Genomic DNA, 22,705 nt, shown 5'->3' on the forward strand with positions numbered 1-22,705 from the left:
CTCTGTGGTGTAATGTGGCCCAAGGGGCTCAGGGTATTATTCATGTCCACTCCAGCAGCAAGAGTGACAGCCATTTGTCTACACACTACACATTAAACACACTACACACTTCGTCTACACACTGGATACAATAGAGCTAAGCCTGACATCAGAGTTTAGGATAAATGGAGCAGGGATAGTTACAAAGCCCATGCAAAAGTGATTATTAATACTCTTTTTAGTTTTAGCCATTCTGGGTCAAATGCCAAAACTATGATGGAAGGTATTAAAATCTTCACAGCTCTGTCACTATGGATCCAATGTAAAATCAGACTTGAATGGTGTCTTTCAGAAAAATTTGATATGTTAAAAAGTTTGGAGCTGATGCGTGGTTATATTCTGGACATTCTCTCTCTCTCTCTCTGTTATGCTTGATGCAAAATATTCTTCAGTGTTTTAAAGATTTGTATGTTTTGAAGGATCAACACTGCCCTCTGATGGAGCTTCAGTGAATACAATTTAACTATTTAATAGTTCACCTTGTTTAAAGGACCAGTGTGTAGGATTTAGTGGCATCTAGTGGTGAGGTTGCAGATTGCAAACAATTGAATAACCCTCCTCCTCCCCCACCAAGTGAGTAGGAGAACCTATGGTGGCTGCAAAGCTCACAAAACATGTGAAAGGCCCTCTCTAGAGCCAGGGTTTTTGTTCTTTATGGGCTACATGGCGGTGCAACATGGGCTCTATAGTAGAGCTCACTATGTAGATAAAAAGGGCTCATTCTGAAGTAAAAAAAACACAACTCTTATTGTCATGGGATTATAAACAAACTATAAACCATACTTTTAAATATTCTATTCTATTTCTGCCTGTTTTCCTAGATGGCAGTAAATTGTACACACTGTACCTTTAAGTCCTTAAAGTCCTTAAACTGTAAAGTTTAATCTGTTTAATATGCAGAGAATCTTGCACATTTTCCTGTTGTTTCATGAGGCTTTCCTAGAAAAAAAATTGCCTTAATTTCATTTTATATTCAAGACAATTGTGTCTGTGTGACTAATGTATTATGAAATCATGTTCTGCTGAGGTTTTTCTAAATTAAATGTAATTTTTTTATTTAATATATAAATCTGGTACACATTATGTTTTTTTGTTTTTGTTTGTTTGCTTGCTTTTTTGATCACCAAAACAAAGCTAGGATGATCAAAGCTCACAGCTGTTCAGACAATATACAAGGTAAGACACATGTTATTGTGTTCATTGAGCCCATAAAACATGGCTATACTCACAAATCAATCTCACTTCATGGTCTATGTAGTAGCTGTTCTGGCATGTTTGATCATATCACATGATCTTCATCAGCAGATGGAGTACAGTATGCTCAGTGTCACTGAATTTCCATTTTGTCCATGCTGTCTTAAAAATAGGTGCTAAGAAAAAATGGAAATGGAAAAAAAATGAATATCCACCATATCATGACAACTGAGCAAAGTCCTTCTGCAGATGAAAATCATATGATATGTTCCAGATCAACTATTACATCAACCTTGAAATTGTTTTGTCAATTATTTCCAATGTCTAGAATGAACTTTGAATCTCAACACTGCTATATTATGTATTACTGCTATTAATATTGTTAGTCTTGTTGGTTTTTGATGCAATGAATAAAATGTTATAAATATTTATTGAACCACCATCCTGCCACTGGGTGCCAGTATGGGCTTGATCTTTTTCCTGGTTGCAAAAAATAACATATAAAGACTTTCTTCCATCACTTTTGCCTCCGTCATTAGCCAGTTTATCCAAAACAGAGTGAATGTGTGGCTACAGTACATCCTCTGTCTCTGCTCACTTTCTGTCTACCAAAGACCAGATATTATATGTCCTGACTCTGAGAGTGTCTGTGTACTTCACTGACTCACAGTTGTTGTGGCACTTCTATAATATCAGTTGATACCAAAACTTCCATCCCTTATAGAAAAAAACATTTCTAAGATAACACTAAAATGTCTCAATTATTGCAGGTGAGTAATAGATAGATAGATTTAGTCTGTATTTGACCCCTATTAATGCATCTTTTCTTCCAATGGTGTATTGCATGTGTGTTAATATGATTACAGGATTTATGATGTAGCATTATTTAAACTCGATGTCAGCTGTAATAATTGTGGTCTTTTCACGACAAGGTCTCAAAGACCCACGTTGGGCCACCTTGACTGTCAGTAGATATTGTGTTTTAGTAGCCCATCTCCATTATACCAAACTAATTTATAACCATCACAAACCAGTTGCCAATAAGTGAATCTGGGACTTGTGAGGCTCCTGGGGCTCTCAGGACTAATGGGCTATTTGATGAGATCCCCAAAGCAAAACGTCAGGTTTAAAGATCCCCTCCACACATGTTGGCACGTCAAAATATTCTGCTTTGAATAATAATTTGTCTGATAGTTTTTCAACAAAGGACAGTGTTCAAGAAAGCACCGTTCTTGCATTGGTTACACACCACCCTCCCTTAAGTCAAGAGTCTATCAAACGTTCCTACTTCACCAAAAAAAACAATTTTCAGTGTATGTGCACTAGATGCTTCAATTGTCCTCATCACACTTCTGTAACTTGCATACCGGACCATGATTGGCTGCACACTACTTGTGATGTCACAAATACTGCTTTTAAGTAGACATGCAGATTTAAGGTGAGCATTTTTGAGTGGAGGGGGACTTTAAACTTTCATTCACAAGGCAAACTTCCCCTGCCTCGTTGAATTCCCTCTCATAGCTGCTCTGAAACCACAATAAAGCACGACCTCTGGTGGGCCACAGCTGAATGCACTAATTCTAGTTCACTTGAGACTGTATTGTACCTCCATGCTGCCTCCCTCTCCGGTCCTGCTAACCACAATGGCCAGGCACGAATGAGGGAGCTGCTTCTGTCAGTACGGTAGACGCGCCTCACAGCAGCGCAGCGGCGGCGGATTCACTGTGACCCAGACGCAGGTGTAGGAATATGTCACACTTCTGATAGAAAAAAGGTAGGTAAACGAATTGATCATCGCGATGCAATATTCATGATATCGGGTTTTCTTTGCCAAAAGCCTGAGATGCGAAATGATTGATGAAGTTCAATGCTGCTATAGTGGAAAAAATGGTTTCCAATTCTCACTAGACAATTGTAGCCTTTAGTGGTTCCACTAATCCACCTTGTGTGTGGATTAACCTATATTTATGCGTTTTTGCTGCTGGACCTCTGTGTAACCGGTGTATGTAATTAAATAGACTGAGCCGACAGCATGCGCACAAGATCAGGGTTGATAGTACGCTTATAGTCTGCGGTTAATGGTGTTCAAGATGTTACTGAAACGAGATCTATTGTAACCAAAACTGCCTCTGGGTAATAGATAAGTGTCACCACACCACTTGCTCTCTCTAGCTATAGCTTAAAAAATAAATAAAGGGCGTTTCGGATCAGACTGGCTCTGCAGGAGGATGCTGCGTATCGCCATCAACAGCAGCTGTCTAGAGAGCCCACTGTGCGCAGCTGGATGAGGCGTTTCTGTGACTGGGGCAGCTTCACGTGTCTCCTCCGTTGCTGTCCTCCACTGTATCACACTATCTCAGGGTCATGATGCGGCAGTGAAACTGTGCAGCACCTACAGTACAGTACAGGCATGTATTATTGAACAGACCTGTGTGGCCTTAAGGCTGTGAGGTATAACCCCTCCGATTGATGAGTCACCCCCTGGAAGATATCAGTTCTTGCCATGAATGATCAAAGCAAAGTGGGGCAAGCAATACCTTTGTCATTGTTCTCCTTCTCCACTTTTAAAACCTCTTTTTTTCTAGCTGGCAGCACAGTGTTTTTCATGTGTAATGAGAAATGCAGCTACCTTTTCTCTGCCTTTAGGCTACACAGGAGCTTTAGTGCCCTGCAAAGCTTGAATAGCAGCATGTAATGCACGGCACACTGCAGAATACTGTACAGTGGTGTATTTACTGACATAAAAGCACTCCCCTTACATTAGGAATGTACTGATGTATCTCTCCCACAATCCTCCCATCCACCGCCGCCGCCTCACTCCCTCTCCCCTCTACTGTACTTTTATTTAGTTCCACATGAGCGGATCAGAGTGAACTAAGTTTGCATTCCTAAGAACTATGTCAGGTCTTAACCTTCTCCTTTTACTGTGTACGTGTGTGAAAGAGCAGCAGGGACTCTATACAGTCACTCAAAGGTCACAGGTTTGCCCTCTGCACATATTGTATCTAACAAATATTTTGGTGCCAAGAATAAAATGTCAGAGTATCACAGCATTATGTTGGGAAAATAAAGGAAAACACACAGGAAACAAGTTTATAAATCTATCAACTATCCTAGTGGTGCAGTCCAATGAATTAAAACCGTTTTTTGGCTTGGTTTGTGTGATTTTAATCCATCAGTCAATAATACGTTAATCAGCAGCTGTTCCACCCGGTCGTCTGAAGTCCATGGAGGGATTGGAGATTGCCATCACTATAAATAACACTGGCACACACTCTATCACCCTTTGTTTGATTTCAGAGAAGTTTCACCTACCCATGTTGCCCACTTGGCCACTTTCAAAAAATGGGTTTTATGTTGGTATTACACTATTGTAATATGTATTACATATGTTTTAGATGGAGTTTTTATTTTGTAGATTGCTAATAAAATGTAACACAAGATAAAAGAAATAAACTAACATAGCAGACAGCCAGCTGCTTCATCTAGCAGATTATGGCATAATGCCACCAGGGCAGGGCACACATGAAGGAAGGAAGGCACTAGGGCTAATGGGTGTGAGGGAGGGCACAGATGCCATGGTAACCAGACCTCAGCATGTGCTCTAGATGAGGTATGAGGCTGATCTGTGCCGTTTAGGGTGCCAGCACTGCATCGGGCACTTTAATGGAATCTCAAATTCCACACCTCTCTTTCTCTCGTGCTCTGTGCCAAGTTTGGAGGCCAAATGCCTTTGCAGCCAAGCAAAATGACTAAATGCAAGCAAACACACGCACATATACACACACACACACATTACAGACATTACACTGAAATGTCACATTTTGTTATTAATTGATGAGTTGGACCAACTGGGAAAAACACTACAAAAAAGTTGACCTATCAGATGTCGTAGCTCCTGGACATATTTGTCACAGTAGTGCAGTCTGTTCATATTCTCTCTTTGGAATAGAGTAAAAAATTAGTTCATAATAGAACATGTGCCTGCACCTCTGAGCCTGATCATGCGTAATTACAGTAGCTCCCATGGTGCAACAGCCTCCATCCACTAAGCAAACACATTAATGAGTGTTTGTTTTACATTAGTGTCACTTTCTGCCCTCATGAATCTCTTCTCAGTGCAGCCAAGCAGAACGGTCCACAGCGATGCAACTATGGATCACCGTAGAGTATCTTTACTAGTCATAGCACTACTCATAGAGGAATACTTTTTTTTTTTTTTTAGATGGACTGACTAAGAACATCCAGGAAGCTCCACATCTTAGATACACATTGTTATCCCAGTATGCTTTATTCATATTTATCCGTCGGTTTGTAACTGATAGTTTTTCTTACCCCCTGGCTGCAATTTTCCACATGGCCTGGTTCACTATGCCGCTTCATGCTCTTCTCGTGGATCAGTGGCTCCTCAGAGACATCATCTTGGCCCACATACCAATGCCACGCGTTCAGAGTTCAGCACTCAGGGGGTTAACAGCTTTTATTCAACTCATAGGCTCATTCATTTAACTGTACGGGCAATGAGAAGCCATTGTTTGCTCTTTGTGCCCTCTCACTGTGCCACCCCCCCTTACATAAGTGTATCACACAAATTTATTCTCAGTGGGGGTGATTGATTATTGCTGCTAGATGGGGCCCTCCTGCCTGCTGTGTTGCCAAGGTAACAGTGGACGCTCCAGATGTGGGTTAGAGATGAGAGATATGACTTTCCACTGTCTCAACTCTGGCTTGTGTTTGAAAATTTAATGCCACGACATCAGCTTTGATGCTGTGAGTAGTATGTTCAACTGTGTACCAGTTATGTTCAAGTGCATCATTTATTAAAATCCTGCGTTTATGCAGCTCTGCCCCGTTGAGCATTATGTTCCCCTGCTTTCTATAGCATTGCAGAGAGTGGTTGCAGAGAGTGGTTGCAGAGAGGCTGTACATTTTGTCACCATCATTTAAAATGTGAATAATAACAGGTTACAGGTAGTCTGTGAGATAATACAAATCATAGCTTTTGTCTGACACAGGTAATCCTATTATGTTATAACATGAATCATATTCACTGTATAACAATCCTTGATGGAAAATCTATTGATGCTTTCTCACATGCATCTGCCACATTTTCCCAAGATGGACAATGGAAGAAAAAAAGTAATTCATACCCATCTGTATCGTCTTAATGGAAATCAGCTACATTGCAGTCTCTTCTAAACTAATCGTTTCAGAGCATGATCTCCATCCGGCTGTTTGGATTCACATCCTAATTTCAGTGTTTATATGCACCATTGGGTACAGAGATAACAAATAGCTTGTAAACGACAGGGGAAGAGTAATCCCTGTTAGTAAAATGAGACTGGGCTAGGGATGGTGATTGGCAGGTGGTTGTCAGGACAACAGCTGGGAGACGGGCAGAGTGTAGATTGAGGTCTAAATGAATGGTCATGCATGGTGAGGCACTTAGACATCCTCATGTATCACACAGCATACATTAAGAAGCAGGAAGTGAGTCTGGCAAATAGTCTGGCCATATGAGGACAAAAATGGGAATAACAGGATGGAGAGGTTATTCTGAATAATTCCTAAAGAATAATTCCTAAAAAAATGTGTATGTGTGTGTGTATGAAGAAGGGAACAAAATGACCAGAGTTGGTTAAAAATTGTAGGTGGTGTGGTGAAATAATGGGTTTCAGCGACCTAGCAGGAATTTATCTACCTATTTTTCCACAGGCTAGTCTGCTAGCCAGGAGAAGAGTATTGTTGAGATCAATTATAGAGCAATCTTCTATAGTAATTAAACTGAAGATGACTCTAATTGTTTGATCACTGGTCAGCCTGTTCCAGTTTATAATGCAATGGATGATAACCCTCAGTATGATCCTGTACAGAAACACATCACCTATTAGCAGGGCTGACAGTATATGTAATGCATTATATGTTAGACATAAACAAGTCTTTATCGCTCCATCTTTCAGGTCAATGTGGCTACCGAAGCAGCTCTCTGGGGTTGTTGTCAGACATTGTGGATTCCTGAGGCCTGTCTCTATAGCAACCCCTTCTTCCTCCTGAGGATTACTGCCAACTTACCCTCCCTGCCACAAGACGAATCTCTCCTCATCCTCCTGGCCAATTGGCAGCCCTAAACTGCGTTGGAATGGACACTGAGTCGACCCACTCGGGCTACTCCTATCACTCCAGCCGATCCGGGAGATCAAACCGACATGGGTATGCTTCCTGTCTGTCTGCCTTACTATCTCACTGTCTGCTTCTCCAGTCTAACTGTCTCTACCCATGTCATGAATTTGTTTCTGCCAAATCACAAGCTACATATCTCTCACACCGCTCCTTGCTCTGGTATTCTAACATAGTATCTTCAGCATATATTGAGTGTGTTGTGTTGTCTTCAGTTCAAGCAGGCCACATGTTGACTAAATAATGGAGATGAGAGAATAAGAGAGAGACAGGGAGGGAACAAGCAAGAGATTGAGATAGACAGAGCTTGTGGATTAGGGTCGTCACAGTTGAGTGGCTCTAACCTATTTCAGTGATTCACTCGGTGGTCTATTTTGCAAATGAGAGAATCATTTGATTCCCTCTTTATCCATTCTTCACTCCTCCGGTTACTCTGTTACTGCTGAAATATTCATTTGTGTTAAAAAATTTGTGGGTGGATTTTTTGAATTAATTGGTTTCAGAAAGCTAGTGGGAGAACACACATATGATGGGTATTTTATAAGTCAATTCTAGTGTTTTTAGACTGAACATGTTTAAATGTAACTTCTTTTGGGTGAAAACAGAATAAATAAATAAATAAATGAATAAATAAAGCCCTTGGCATTTATGTACAGAGGGCTTTGTTAAACCTTTATTTAATCAGGAAGTCTCTTGAGATGTATTACTTCCTTTTATGAGACAGACATGGCCAAAATGGCAGCATTATGACATAGTTACATAAAAAAACACAGAGAGGCATAAAGAAGAGTTTGACCATTTTAAACTGTTACATTGTTGATTAAACACGTTTGGAATGTGGCCTTTTAATGCATCATTTGAGGGTGCTGTATCTTACAAACAATGGCAATTTTGTGTCTTTCCTCTACTTTTGTGCCATGTAGAGCTGCAGTTAACATTTTCTCAAGTTGATGAATCACTTGGCTTATAAAATGTCATTACATAATAAAAATTGCTGATCACAAATGTTTCTGATATTATGTTTATTTCCTCTTCATGTTGTATGTGTCCTTTTGTGTGTGTGTTTATGTATCCGTCTTCCAGAGATCGAAGCCGTGAGCGGCACAAGGCCAGCAGCAGTAAAGACAGCAGTCGCTCAGAGAGGTCTGTCGTTATCAATCCCCCTGATACGCCCTCTCAAGATTCCCCTGTTCATAACGGAGAGCCACTGCCAGGAGAACCCACACCAGCAGCAGATCAAGGAGACGAGGGCCAGGTACTGAATCAAAGTCACATGCATATGAGTAACCTAATATGGGATAGCATGCTGGCTTTTTTTTAATATCTATATATTTTCAAACTCTCTCTCTGCTCTAATCACAGTACTTTATGTAATCAAAGTCCTTCAGAATAAATCAGAAGACCAAGTAATCCATCTATGAACTCTGCACCATGACCTTCTAAACTCATCATCACACAGCTGGCTGCCCACTGCCAGAGCACTAACACATAATAACAATGGTGACAAGGGATCAAATAGGTCAGAGGATTAGCATCTCTCTTACAGGCCTGGACGGATTTATACAGACCACACTGCATTACAGTGTGCGTGTGAATGAGTGTGTGTGTGATACTTTGTATAGACTGAAAGCTTTGAAGGCGGAGTAAATTGGTACCAGTGAATATTTAACTAAGTCAACGCTGCAGTGATTAAAAATAGCTATAGTCAGATGTCGTGGTTATGTTTTAAAGAAAAAGTTTGGACACTATAGGAAATACGCTTGTGCTTGCTATGCACTTTCTTGCAGAGAGTTACACAAGTAGATCAATACCACTCTCATAGCCTTATGGTAAATATGAAGCTACAGCCAGCAGCCGCTTAGCATAGCTTAGAATAAACACTGGAAACCACTTACTGTAACTCCAAGGCTCACTTATAAACATTCCTTTCTTTAATCTGTACAGAAACCTACTATAGGTGCACAAACAACAAATTGTGGTTTTAAGGAGAGTTTGTCAGATTATTTATTAGCGAGAAGCAGTGACGTCCTTGAGTGTCATTGTCACCATGAGACTGCAAGGCAAAATCCCCCATAAAACCACAATGTGTTGTTTTTACATTTCAAATTCTGTATGGATTAAAACAAACCAGATAACGTGTTAATTGGTGAGTTTAAGAGGTGCTAGCAGGCAGATTTTTTTACCCTTTGGACAGAGGCAGGCTAGTTGTTTTATCTGGTTTCGTCTTTATGCTAAGTTAATTATCTCTTGGCTTCAGCTTCTTGTTCAACAGAACTGGAATCGATTGTCTAATCTAACTCTTGGAAAGAAAACAAACAAGTGCATTCCCCAAATAATAATTACTTAATAATTAGTTTAACTACACCCCTAGGTCTCAGACTAATTCTACCCACTACATAATTTGGAAAAATGCTAAAAAAAAAAGTGGGCATGGGGCTGAGAGGGGGAGCGGAGAGTTGGGAGCAGCGTGTGTGTGAGGCACGAGATCAGGAGTTGCTCTTTGACATGTTACGTAATAATTGTAATGAGAGGAAGACAAACAGTGCACAGTGACATTAAAAACGAGCCAGAAGTCACAGCTGGCACACACAAAAACAAAAGAAATCCTCCTTACATCTCGCCCTGCAGCTCTTCAACTCTCCATCTGTCAGTCCCTGCAGTTATCAGCTGGTAATAAGCTGTTTTAAAACATTAAAATGGCAGTTTAACCGTAGCCAATACTGAACCTGTCCAACAGTAGCTCTGCTCCACAATGGACAGGTTCAGCTTCGATGGAGCTGCTCGAGCAGATAAGAGATACAGTAAGATAAGAGTACAGATTCAACTAACAGACAGGACAGACAGTCTCAGTGGAGTTCTGGTCACACTGCAATTTACTGTTTTAAAATAAGATTTTACCAGCTTTACCAGACAGTTGGATAGTTGAAGAGCAGCAGGGCGAGATGCGAGGAGGTAGCTGACGTTAGCTCCTTAAGCTAAAACTGTCTCTATAGCTCAGCATATGTTTAAAAATGAACACAGGGCTTGGGGAGGTGGGTGTTGTCATCTTACCATTTATATAACTAATGCAGTGTGCAAAATCTGTTTTTGCATGTGCAGACATCCCAACCTGCAAAAAGTCATTTCAGGGAGCTGCAATTGGTCTAATAAGCAGCAACACACAGCGCTATCAGGACGCTTTGCTCTCACACACGCTGCATTGATAGTCACATAAACACACACGTGCAGTCACTCTCTACAGCGTACTCTTGCTCGATCCAGATTCAGGGAGATTGTATCTCATTTGCGGGCGTCAAGGAGCCGCTATCAATATGCTGGAGACAGTTGGGATGTCTGTGTGTGTTTTTACTACAAAGTAGCCTGGGCTAATTGTTTTCAGTTTATTTCCCATTTTAGCTGCCTCTCTAACTCTGGTCCTGCACTGTGCTCAGTGTGCTGTGTGAGAGGGGGAGTGGCCGGCGGCTAGAGCGGCAACAGCAAATGTGTGCTTCTTTTACCGATATATTTATCTACATCTTTTACATTTCTTATCCAAACAATGTCAAACTTGGCATTGCACTTACTCATGCCCGTAGCAAGACATCTGTCATGTTTGAAATCAATCGGGTGAACACTTCGAGAGATATGCGAATAACAGACAGACAGACAGACATTCTTGTCATTTATAGATAGAAGAAGAACTCCCAAACGGTCGACTCTACATCAACATTAGCTCCGCCGTTTCAAGACTGATTTTAAACTGCAGATGACAAGTTGAGCCATTTTCAACCCATGTAATGCACTTTATGCTATTTATAAATTTGGTGTCAGTGTCAATATTAACACCAGCATTGATGTGTTTCATTACAATGCAGTCATATAATTTAGTTAACAGGTTAAAAAAAACATGTTCCAGTGTTACTGATGATCAGGTAAATTCCAATCATAGTTAGAGGAAGCTGAGAGAGAAGCATTAAAGGTGAGGAGTAGAAATAGAACAAGAGGGTAATATTGAAACAACTGCCTTGGGCTGCCTTCACAGGCTCTCTGACCTACATGAAATCTATAGTAAAAAGAGAGCATTTTTTTCATTGCGTATGTACCGTTAGTTTAAGAGAAATGTGGAAAACAGTGTCAGTATGTGTAGTGGATGAATACAAGCAATCTACTCAAGATGTACTTACCCCAAAATAATAGTGTTATTTATTGTGATCGGGCTATAAAGATGTTTTTGGCCAGACTTTCTGACTATTTCTGAGAGGTCTGACCTATTTTGCCGTATCTGCTCAACATCCCCCTCTGCCCGGGTAGCCACATTCCAGGATGTCATGTGATTGTCAGCTTGTAGCTTCCGTCCATTGTCGGACGTGTAAGGTAATCTGCCATTGTGTTGTATTAGCCCTCCAGACAAACGTGTCCAAATGGCATAGCAGCAGCACTACCAAGTCCACCCCAGCCAGTGCTGTTTTGGATCAGGTCTGTTTGGATGGCAGAACTGTTGCAACACTAACAGACTCCATTTGCAGAGACATTTTCACAGACTGAGATTAGCCTCAGCATCCAGCCAAACGCCACTTTGAGGAAAGCTGATATGAATAATCCTACATGTTTACACGCATGACATAAGGATACGGTCTTGGACCACGGCTTCAGTGTGTGAGTGAGTCATAGAGAGAGCGCCAAGTCTGCTACTGAGACTGTCCGTGCTGCTTTGTGAGACTTAGATGTTGTGACTTTGTGCCAGAAGGCAGCAGCTTCAGTTTCCTCAGTGTTAGCTCTAGCTACTCCAAATCTAATGGGGAGAAGCACATACTCTTCTTTTGCTCTTTTCATCAAATAGAATGAAATACAGACTTGCAGCTTCTATACTCAATGCTTTTTATGTAAAGTAAAAATAACCACTATTGAAGGAAATCTGCCCGACATTTTAAACATTTTTGTCTCTTAGATCCTATGACTCATTTGAACACAAGAACTCACATATATATACATGCACAAACACACACGCACACACACACATACACACAGTGACACTAATACCCCCACCAGCACAAACAAATACACACCACTGGGTAAATGTCATTTTAACCTCCACCCAGGCCAGCACGGCTTAGCCATTGTGTTTTGTAGTTGGCAGACAGTCTGGTGTGTGCTTGTGTGTGTCTCTGCGAGCAGTGCTAATCAGTCTGTTGTGTTGCTGTGCTTTGTGATGGTGAAACAGGCCTTACTATAATCCATATTCACCCTGTGACAGATGAAAAGACTGCCAAGCAGACATGCTTCTCTCTCTCTCTCTCTCTCTCTCTCTCTCTCGCTCTCTCTCTCTCTCTTTCTCTCTCTCTCTCTCTCACTCTCTCTCACTCTCCCTGTCTCTCTCTCTCTCTCTCTCTCTCTCTCTCTCTCTCTCTCGCTCTCTCTCTCTCTCCCTCTCTCTCCCTCTCTCTCTCTGCTCCTGTAACCCTTCTCTGTTCTCTCTCAGTTACGGTCTAAGTCTCTCTTGCTTTACCGTTTAGAGATCAGGCCTGATTAGTGTAGCATTAATCTTTGGGATTATTCCACTGAGAGTTAATGGCTGGGTTTAACAGTGTATTAGCTCTGTCAGCAAGTGGTTTCTTTCACTAAATGAGACATTAGCTTGAAAGCTTGATTTTATGAATGCCTTGACAGGGAAATTGTTTAGCAGATCAATTATTTTAAATAGAGACTGATTTAGAATATGAAATATTACGCTGCATTTTGTTTATCGGAACTGTTAGACACACAGCGTCTACACAGTTTTTATGCTAATTAAGCTAACTGGCTGCTAGTGGTAGCTCATAGTTACATACAGATAAGACAGTGGTGCCATTTCTCACCTAACTCTCTCGCAAGAGAGTGAATGAGTATATTACCCAAAATGTCAAATTATTCCTTTAATACCACCAAACTCCATATAGTTATGCTAATATACATTAGAGGTGCTATGATTAGTCAATTAATCAATTAGTCAAGCATCAGAAAATTGATTGCCAAACATTTTGATAATCAATTATTCATTTTGAGCCATTTTTTTAAGAAAAAAAGGCCAAATTCTCTGGATCCAGCCGCTTAGATGTAAATATTTTCTGGTTTCATTAGTTGTCTATGATAGTAAACTGAATATCTTTCATTTGTGGAATATTGGCCAGGACAAAGCAAGACAATTTACACATTTCTGCATTTTATAGACCAAACAACTAATCAATTAATTGAGAAAACAATTTACCTATTAATTGATAACAAAGGTAATCATTAATTGTATCACTAATATGCATATTTCTGTTTCTGTTGTCAGACAGCAGGGCAGGCACACAGTATTGATCTGATCATCTAATGAAATTAACATGCTGGTTAATGACTACACATCTATTATGAGATAGGCTGTTTTGACACACAAAATGAGTAGGGAAAAAGGAGTATTGGTTACAGGTAATGGGATAATGTTTATATTCACAATTTTTATACTCTTTCACTGAAGTGTGGAACAACGATTATGCATAGATCCTGTTCCAAAGGTTGGGACCTTGTTCAAAGAGCTAGTTTAAGAAAGAAAGGGAGTGCAAGTGGAGAGATGTGAGGAGAATAAAAATTAGATTGGAGACTAAATGAAGTTGACGTTACACTTACATAGCTGACCTCTGCTTTCACACATTAGTCTGGCAGACAGATACCCAAAATGAAATACTACTTCTACTTCCCCCCGCCCCTCTCTCTCTCTCTCTCTCTCTCTCTCTCTCTCTCTCTCTCTCTCTCTCTCTCTCTCTCTCTCTCTCTCTCTCTCTGCTCATCTGCTGCTATTTCATACCTTAGACCCTGCTGCCCCCAACCCTATTTTCCCTTCCTCTCTTCTTCTCATGCTCATTCATCTTCCGGCTCTTGTTGGTATTCATTCCTCCAGCATGGCTGAATTAATTGGGTGTGAACAGTAAAGGAGGGCAGAATTCATTTCTATGTTCCATATTCAGGCTGCATTTTCCTGACTAGAAATATGCACAACCAATGTTGACTTTTTGTTTCACATTCCACAAATAGCAGTAGGGTTTAAGCTGAGATTTATCAAAATGTATATTATTTCTAGATACCATGGAATGGCAAAGTTTACACTAGGATAAACAAACTCTAGACAGGTGAATTGATGTAAACATCTGTCTTTTTTGCTCACAGCTTTTCTGGTTTCCCAGCAGATTCAGCATTTACTTTAGCCCATATGGCTTAAGTACGGGGCTTTACGGACCGTCTGATGTGCTTAGGTGTATGTGTGTGCACACATGTAATGCCATGAAGGCTTTTCTCTTAAGCTTGTCATTTTTCTATCCATCATACCTCCCTCTGCAGCTGCTGCTGCAGTTGGTTGTAGCAGGAGAGATATACAATGCATTGACACTCTGCGGGACAGTGAATGGTTAATTACATTAATTAATGACAGGCACACAAAAATAAGTGCCTCTGTAGAGCAGACTTGTCATTAATTTATTCTATCTGTGCGTCTTTGTCACAAAGATTTATGCTTAAAATGACCCAGCCAGATAGGAGGAAAAGATATGTGACTCTAATTTGCAATGATGGGCTGGGACAGCTTCAGCTTCAGCTTTTGTTGTTGTGAGTCAGTGTGTGTGTGTGTGTGTGTGTGTGTGTGTGTGTGTGTGTGTGTGTGTGTGTGTGTGTGTGTGTCTGTGTGTGTGTGTGTGTGTGTGTGTGTGTGTGTGCGTGCTTTCATATGTCCTGCCAACATGAACGTTAGTGCACATCCTTTCCTGTCATCCTACATTACATCAATAGGACTTTGAATTCCTGTCATAATGAGGCAAAAGTCCACAGAAATCAAAGGTCTCTATATACAATGAAGGATGTGCTGTGTTTATGGTGCATACAATCTGCAGTGATAGTTAAACAGGATAATGTCTGTCTGATTTAGGTTTAGATTTATCCATTGATTTGCTAGTTTCTCATAAATTTTACTCTACTTTTTCAGCCATTTTAAATGGTCAGCTTTGATGGTGTATGTGGTCTCTTTGAGGAGGCTCAGATACAACCCAATGACAGCAGTGACATTTTGTTTTACTTTTTAAAAATATATCAATAGGTTTTTTATCATTTGAGTGAACTGTGAGTGAACATACCAAGGCCAGCATATCCAAATGTACATCCACAGCTTGTGACACACCTTCACTTCACCTCAACTTCCTTCCCTCTTCAGGATGATAACTGGGGAGAAACCACCACCGCAGTGACTGGCACCTCAGAGCTGAGTGTTTCCCAAGAGGAGGTGGTTGGCCTGGGGAAGGGCATACAGGACCGGACCCAAGGCTTCCGCCGCTATCTTCCCCTGACCGTGGGCCTGTGTGCGGGGCTGGTTGTGGTGGCCACACCCCTGGTGTTCTTGCTTCTTCCGGCGATAATGTGGCCAGACAGACTGCAAGCCTGTGGAGCAGCCTGTGAGGGCCTCTTCCTCTCTATCTCCTTTAAGCTCCTCATCCTCCTAATAGCAATTTGGGCCCTGTTTCTCCGCCCAGGCCGTGCTAGCCTGCCAAGAGTGTGTGTGTACCGTGCCTTCCTAACCACACTCACACTACTACTCACCATGTCTTATTGGCTATTCTATGGGGTCCGCATCCTCGATGCACAGGTGGGTCTCAAAGTCTGCTATCAGAGCACCAAAAGTATTTCATTTATGGTTTTAAAAATAAAAAGTAGAGTCTGTTATTTCTTACAAAATATCTATGTGTCATCCAGACTCTGGAAATATTGTGTTGTTTTTAGGGGTAATTTTAGGTTGTTTCCACATTGCAATCACTTATAAAACCATCACAAGCAACTGTAACTTGTTATTGTTGGATCTTTGTCATGGCAGTCTTGCAGGCAGTTATTATTTCAGCTCAATGACAATTTCCTGCTTAAGTAAAGCATAAATAAAATCAAGGAAGAACTTTTCATCAAGCGGCAAGGAATGTTTTTATTAAACCTATGATGTGGTCTACGACAGGATGAGGACTACCATGGTGTTGTCCAATTTGCCGTGTCCCTGGTGGACTCACAGCTGTTTGTCCACTATCTGGCTGTGGTGCTACTGGAGCTCCGCCACCTCCAACCCTGCTACAGTGTGTGCGTCATCCGCTCCACTGATGGAGAGACACGTCACTACAATATAGGACAGCTCAGGTACGAATGTGCACTTACAATAACTCTACCTCATCTGTATGCTTTACATAACCATTCTTAATAAAAACAGGCAACTATAGAAGTACTTTACATCTTGAAATGTGAATATGGCATTACTGTACAGTGCACATCAACACACACAGACTATTTGAAGTATGTGTGTAATTGGAGGCCCATGTCCATAGGGAAGACTGGCACAGGGAGTAATTGAGTTACTCAGACTCCTGGTTTGCTTGAGGCGGACTATTCTAGGAGTTTGGGGAGGGGGGGCTGAGAATGTGCCAGACACAGGCAATCATCCAATGGCTGTCTTTGTTTCTTCTCTGACTGAGAGAGACTACGAAAGGACTAGGAGATAACAGTGTTAATTAGATCGGGTTTGTGTGACGAGGCTGTGATTGTGAGTCATCTGCAAGGATGGTAAAAAAGGAAGTTATGGGCCTGAACGAGGGCAATAAAACTCATCTGTTGCATGGCAGTGAACAATTTGATGAATGTTCAGTTAATTTAGAGTGGCGGTTAATTTTATCACATGAGTCAATCAGCCATGGGCCACGAAGGTGGATTGCATTCCTGGTGTCTGAGTTTTCTCTCTCTCATCCCACACAGCATTCAGAGGGCTGCTCTGTCCATTTTGGAGTATTACTACAGAGATTTTCCGCTTCATAACCCAGCCCTTCTTTCGGCCTCCAAGCACCGAGCTGCCAAACACCTCGCAGGGTTAAAGGTCTACAATGTAGACGGTTAGTCGCCTCATCTCTCCCAATAATTGCATCGTATATTACAGTATATGATTTCTGCTTGTGTCCCTCCTCCTTCCATTCCCTTGTTAACCAGCTGTTCCTACTGCTCCTTTCTTTGATGTTCTCTTTTCCATCTTCATCTCTTCAATACACAGCTCTTAAAAACAAACTGAGAACCTACCTTTTGGGCAGTAAGTACAGATAAAAGTCCTCACCATCACTCTGCGAAGCACTTATCACAGGAAGCTGCTAATGTCATGGTTCACTTCACTCAGTCTTTACAGCACTCTGAAGCCTCCATTCCTTACCTAATGCATATATTGAATCCGCAGCAAGCACTTCTATGACACACACGGCACACACATTTTCTCTAGCTGTGGTTCTGCATTGCTTTTGATATGTTGCCTCCCTGCACACACACACATGCACAGTCTGTTATACCACATATTGTGCTCTTTCACACAGTTAAAGGGTCTTTCAATCGCCATCATCATGCTGTACAGCACTGTGGATTTGATGATCTAAGGCAGTGATGCAGTGTGGGATAGGGTGTCCTCATAGCACCTCCTATCCACCACCCCCTTCCCTATCAAAGTGCAGCGGAAAGGCCTCTAGGGGGCCGTGGAATTTCAAGCCTTAAATAATTCATCAGAGTAACGCTCATTCCTCACATACTCCCACATCTTTCCTTCCTACCCCCCGTTCAGCCTGTCTCCAGCTCGGCTTGCGTTCTATATTTTCCCCCCTTTTTTATTTCATTTTCACTCTCTCACATCAACCCCTCTTTCTCTATTTCTCGTTCACAGTCATTCACATTTACTCTTGAATTTGTAGACCAGAAAGTTAAAGAGGCGTGTGTGCATATTTTCATTGGAAAATATTTAAAGTGCTCATTGTGCAAATTATCTGACAGCATTCTTTCCAGATTATACATCAGAATGGTTTTTTCATGCATGTTTTATTTCTGCATTCATTATCGTTCTCACCTGCACACACACACACATGAAAACACACATATGCAGATCAGATTATTAATGATTTATATCCCTACCTGACCTGCAGGGTTTACTCCCCTGCAGGTGCTGATCTTCATAAATATACACCAGCTTTTACTCCCCCACAATGATACCCCAGGAAGACTAATATATTGCTGTACAAGCTCCATTAGCTTTATGGTTGTGTTAGAGAAACCAGTAAATTCACAGATCAGACCAGAACTATGGTCTTTGAAGTGTAAAATGTTGAATATTTTACCCACCCCCCAATAAAAAAGGTTTCTGCATTACACTGGCTTAGGTGAAGTGTGGATGCTTTTAGTGGAAATTGTTTCTTTTCTCAGTGCTATTATTAAACCTCTCTGTGACTGAGACACATGATCTAGCAGAATGCCCCAGATAAGATTAAAATACAGCTTCTTAAAATACTAAAATAGGTATAAATGTTGTTTGACACCTCCAGCATGAGACTAAATACAGAAATGTGTAACATCTTAGCTCTCCTTCCATCTGACCTTTTCTCTTTGTGTTTCGGATTGAGATAAGGCCCATTAATCAGAGTCTGATGGGGTCAGAGGCTACTTCCACCAGCTCCAGCTGATATTACCAATTTGCCCCTGTCCTCCTTTTGATGCAGCCCCAGGGAACACAGCAGGGGCGCAGCCTGGTAATGGGAATCAGTCGCGGGCAATGGTTGCATCTGCTGCCAAACACAAAGACAGCGCCCACAATGAGCTGTACTATGAAGAGGCCGACTACGAGAGGAGAGTCCGCAAACGTAGAGCCAGGTGATGAACAAAATGATAGCATGTAGATAGATGCATATGTGCGCAGACAGGATGGATAGAAGGAGACCAGATGGCTCCATTGTACATTATAATGTTGCCTATTAATCATTATGGATTAAAGGCAAGTCTAACAGTATGCAAACTGATGTGTGCATGTGCTTTGTCAGGCTGGTGGTGGCTGTGGAGGAAGCATTCACACATGTTCGGCGCATGAAGAAAGAGGATGAGCGTGCTACTCCATCTGACATCATGGATGTCAGAGAAGCAGCTCTGGCCATATTTCCCTCTATGGCCCGTGCCCTGCAAAAGTACCTCCGCACCACCAGGAGGCAGCACTGCCACAGCATGGAGAACATCCAGAAGCACCTTGCATTCTGCCTCATCAATAACATGAGTCCCAAGGTGAGCTTGGTTTGTCACCTTCAGTCTTAATCCTAAAAAGAATGGATGCACAAATTCTGGAAGGCATTAACAAGACTTAAAGGAAAATTCGGTCAACTTGTGTCTTATTTTCATTGTTTTGGCCATCATTTCTATCAGTTATGACAACATTGTACTCGCCAAAGCAATTTCTGAAATCTGGGATCATGTAAACATTGCAATAACTGAATCCAAAGGGTTGGGGCTTTTAATTCCAATTTCCTTAAACTGAGACTATATTATTATGGGTTTTTTTTCTTTGGAGTGCTCTATTTGAGGATAAAACCACGCAAAATGTTGATAATAATTCCTAGTGCAAAGGAAAACTGTGCACACAACTACAGCAATTATAGTTGTTTTTTTTTGGGGGGGGGGGGGCTTGTTTTTGTCATTTTTATCAATATTGCTGCATATCTAGATCTTAGCCATGAACTACTGTAAGTGGCCAAAAAAAATAAGACCAACGTTGTCATAAACCAGAATTACCCTTTAAACATTCCCAAGTTTTAAATAATATAGTAATTTATATGAATATGTTGAGGGTTATTTTTTAAGTCTGTCTGAAAACAATACTTATTCATTTGTTTGTGCATCCAGGCCTTCCTCGAGGCCTATCTGGCCCCTGGTCCAACCCTGCAGTACGGTTCTGAGCGCTGGATGGCTGACCAGTGGACTTTGGTGAGCGACGCATCTGTAACTGGCGGCATAAAGGAGGGGACAGAGTTCCTGTTGAGGTGTCTCGACTTCAGCTTAGCCATCACCGTCAAGGGCATCCCTTACATCCGACTGACTGAGGAGTACATCGACCCCAAATCGCACAAGTTTATACTGCTGCTCCAATCAGAAACCTCAGTTTAACAGACCCAGTGTGCTGGTGCCGCTTTTTCTGGACTTACATGACTGTTACAATTACTCGACTGAATTTTTTTCAAAAATAGCTTTTTGTACTGTTTTTTGTACTTATGTTCATATCCTTTGCATACATACCATAACTTTGTGTATCCTTTGTCCCGGGAGACATGAAATATGACAGAAAGACAGAAAACAGGAGGGAATATGCTTGGATTTCTGTCTTGACATTTGCAGAACACAGTTCAGGTATTCCTCTATGCACTACATAAGACCCTCATAAATTTCCCTCTTTTAATTACACGTGCCAGTGTGTGCCTGCACGGGAGAGTTCATGATTTAGGAGGAGTGTGTGATTTAGGATGCAAAATTGTGTGTGTGTGTGTGTGTGTGTGTGTGTGTGTGTGTGTGTGTGTGTGTGTGTGTGTGTGTGTGTGTGTCCGTGTCCGTGTCCCTGTCCATGTCTTTCTATCCTTGGGAGAACCGATTTCAGTTGAAAACCAGCGTTGTGAGGACATTTTGATTGGTCCTCACAACTTCAAAGGGCAAATTGAGAATTAAGACTTGGTTTTAATGCTTAATGTTAGACTTTGGTTTAGGTTCAGTCTAGGGCAAGGGTTGGGTTTAGGCATTTAGTTGTAATGGTTAAGGTTAGGGTAAAGGGCTAGGAAATGCATTATGTCCTCACAAGGATATACTGTAAAGACAAGTGCGTGTGTGTGCTTGTGCATGTGCTTTGAGTGTAGTGCACACCCGGGATCTGTCTGAACCTGTCTCTTCTTTTTAGCGTTACCATAGAGACATTTTCCAAAAGCCTGGTTGCAAAGTCATAAAAAAAACCCTTTTCACTAAAATGGCTCCTTTTCTGATTATTTAAAATGTCATGTATTACAGATGTATGTACAGTATTTATATGTGAATATACTTTATCCCTCCAGACTTTTTATATCAACATTGTTGAATGATTTTTTTTAACCTTGTGAAAGATTTTTTTACCTTGTCGGTCTGCACTGTATTTGTGGAGATAACTGGACTGTATATAGTTGGTGACATGTTTGTAAATGTCAGACAAATCAATGGAATCTCTCAGACTGAAGGCCAACCACAGTACAGCTGAATATAGATGCTCTAGCCAAGAGATTTTGAGATAACATGTCTGACTATCTGTTATATTTGGGTTTGTACAGTAAGGGGTGTGCAGTGTACACTGATCTGTTTATCAGCCAGAAAGACTCAGTGTTAGGACTGTGAGGTTGTCCTTCTTTTATCTCATGTTAAAACTATCACTTTTGTGATTTTTTATTTCAGGAAACACACTCTAATTCATCATGAAGGGAGTCCATTGTTATGGAACTTCATATGCATAGCATAACTCCTGTCAGCCAACAGAAATATACTGAGGCTCTAATATATATATATACATAACAAGATTTCAGGAGCTATTTCAAAGATTTGACATAGAATCCCTCTTCAAAATTAATAATTGTTTAACTCATGCTGGCGTTTAAAACGTTTAAACATGAAAATGAATTATTTAGTGTCGGTATTTCTGCTCTCAATATTTTGTCTGTGGACTGGACACTACTGCCACCTATCTATGACTACTGGAATAGGAATATTGTCCTTCAGCTTCAATCAAACTATTAATTATCTGTATTTTTAAATCCTCTGTGTTTACAAGGCCCGTTATGTTGTAAATTTATATTTACACAAGTGTTATTATTGTCACTGACGGTGTAGTATAGGATGTTAGAGTGTTGATGGTTGTAAATACTTCCTCTGTCTTCTTGACTACACATGTGCCTCAGTTAAACATATTTAGGATGTGCTCAGCGTACATGTGCAGTTTTCTTCTATAAGCGTGGGTGTGTGTATGTGTGTATGAAAGAGAGAGAGAGTGAGTGAGGGAACATAAGAAAAGAGATTTCCCAAGTTGTCCCTGTCTTCTTTTTTTTCTTTTTTTTTTTACAACAGAACATGTAACACCACAGCAGCTGTGTCAAAGTCACATTTGTAACAAAATAAATATTTGTATTGAACTTTTCAAGGGATTTAATTGTTGTATTTTTATGTAGTGATGAGTGTATCCCCTGATATCTTTTATTAGTCCAGTGAATGGTCATTTTTGGTGCGCTAAAATCCAACATTTTGGTTGACAGTAATCAAATAGTTGGATTGTAAAAAACAAATTAAATTTGCATTTTGGGGTGACTTAGTGAAAATAACTGCTAGTGATAGTGATGCACAACAAGGCCTGTAGTCATATTGGTCATATAGAAATGTAAACTTACAGTACTTTCTTCTTATTTTATGTTCAATGATAAATTGTGGTAATGCTGTATTT

General features: G+C 40.9%; 1 protein-coding gene across 1 annotated transcript; it reads left to right on the top strand.

The window, feature by feature from the left end:
- The first annotated feature begins 7,372 nt into the window (after positions 1–7,372).
- Positions 7,373–20,462, top strand: LOC128368254 (vang-like protein 1). The gene is made up of 8 exons (XM_053329040.1): positions 7,373–7,443; positions 8,494–8,665; positions 15,605–16,033; positions 16,391–16,566; positions 17,176–17,309; positions 18,942–19,092; positions 19,260–19,494; positions 20,110–20,462. Exons 1-8 carry the CDS (start codon positions 7,373–7,375, stop codon positions 20,368–20,370), a joined length of 1,629 nt encoding a protein of 542 aa, XP_053185015.1. The 3' UTR covers positions 20,371–20,462.
- Positions 20,463–22,705: the final 2,243 nt, after the last annotated feature.

The sequence above is a fragment of the Scomber japonicus genome, chromosome 11 (assembly GCF_027409825.1).
Source record: "Scomber japonicus isolate fScoJap1 chromosome 11, fScoJap1.pri, whole genome shotgun sequence".
Classification (NCBI taxonomy): Eukaryota; Metazoa; Chordata; class Actinopteri; order Scombriformes; family Scombridae; genus Scomber; species Scomber japonicus.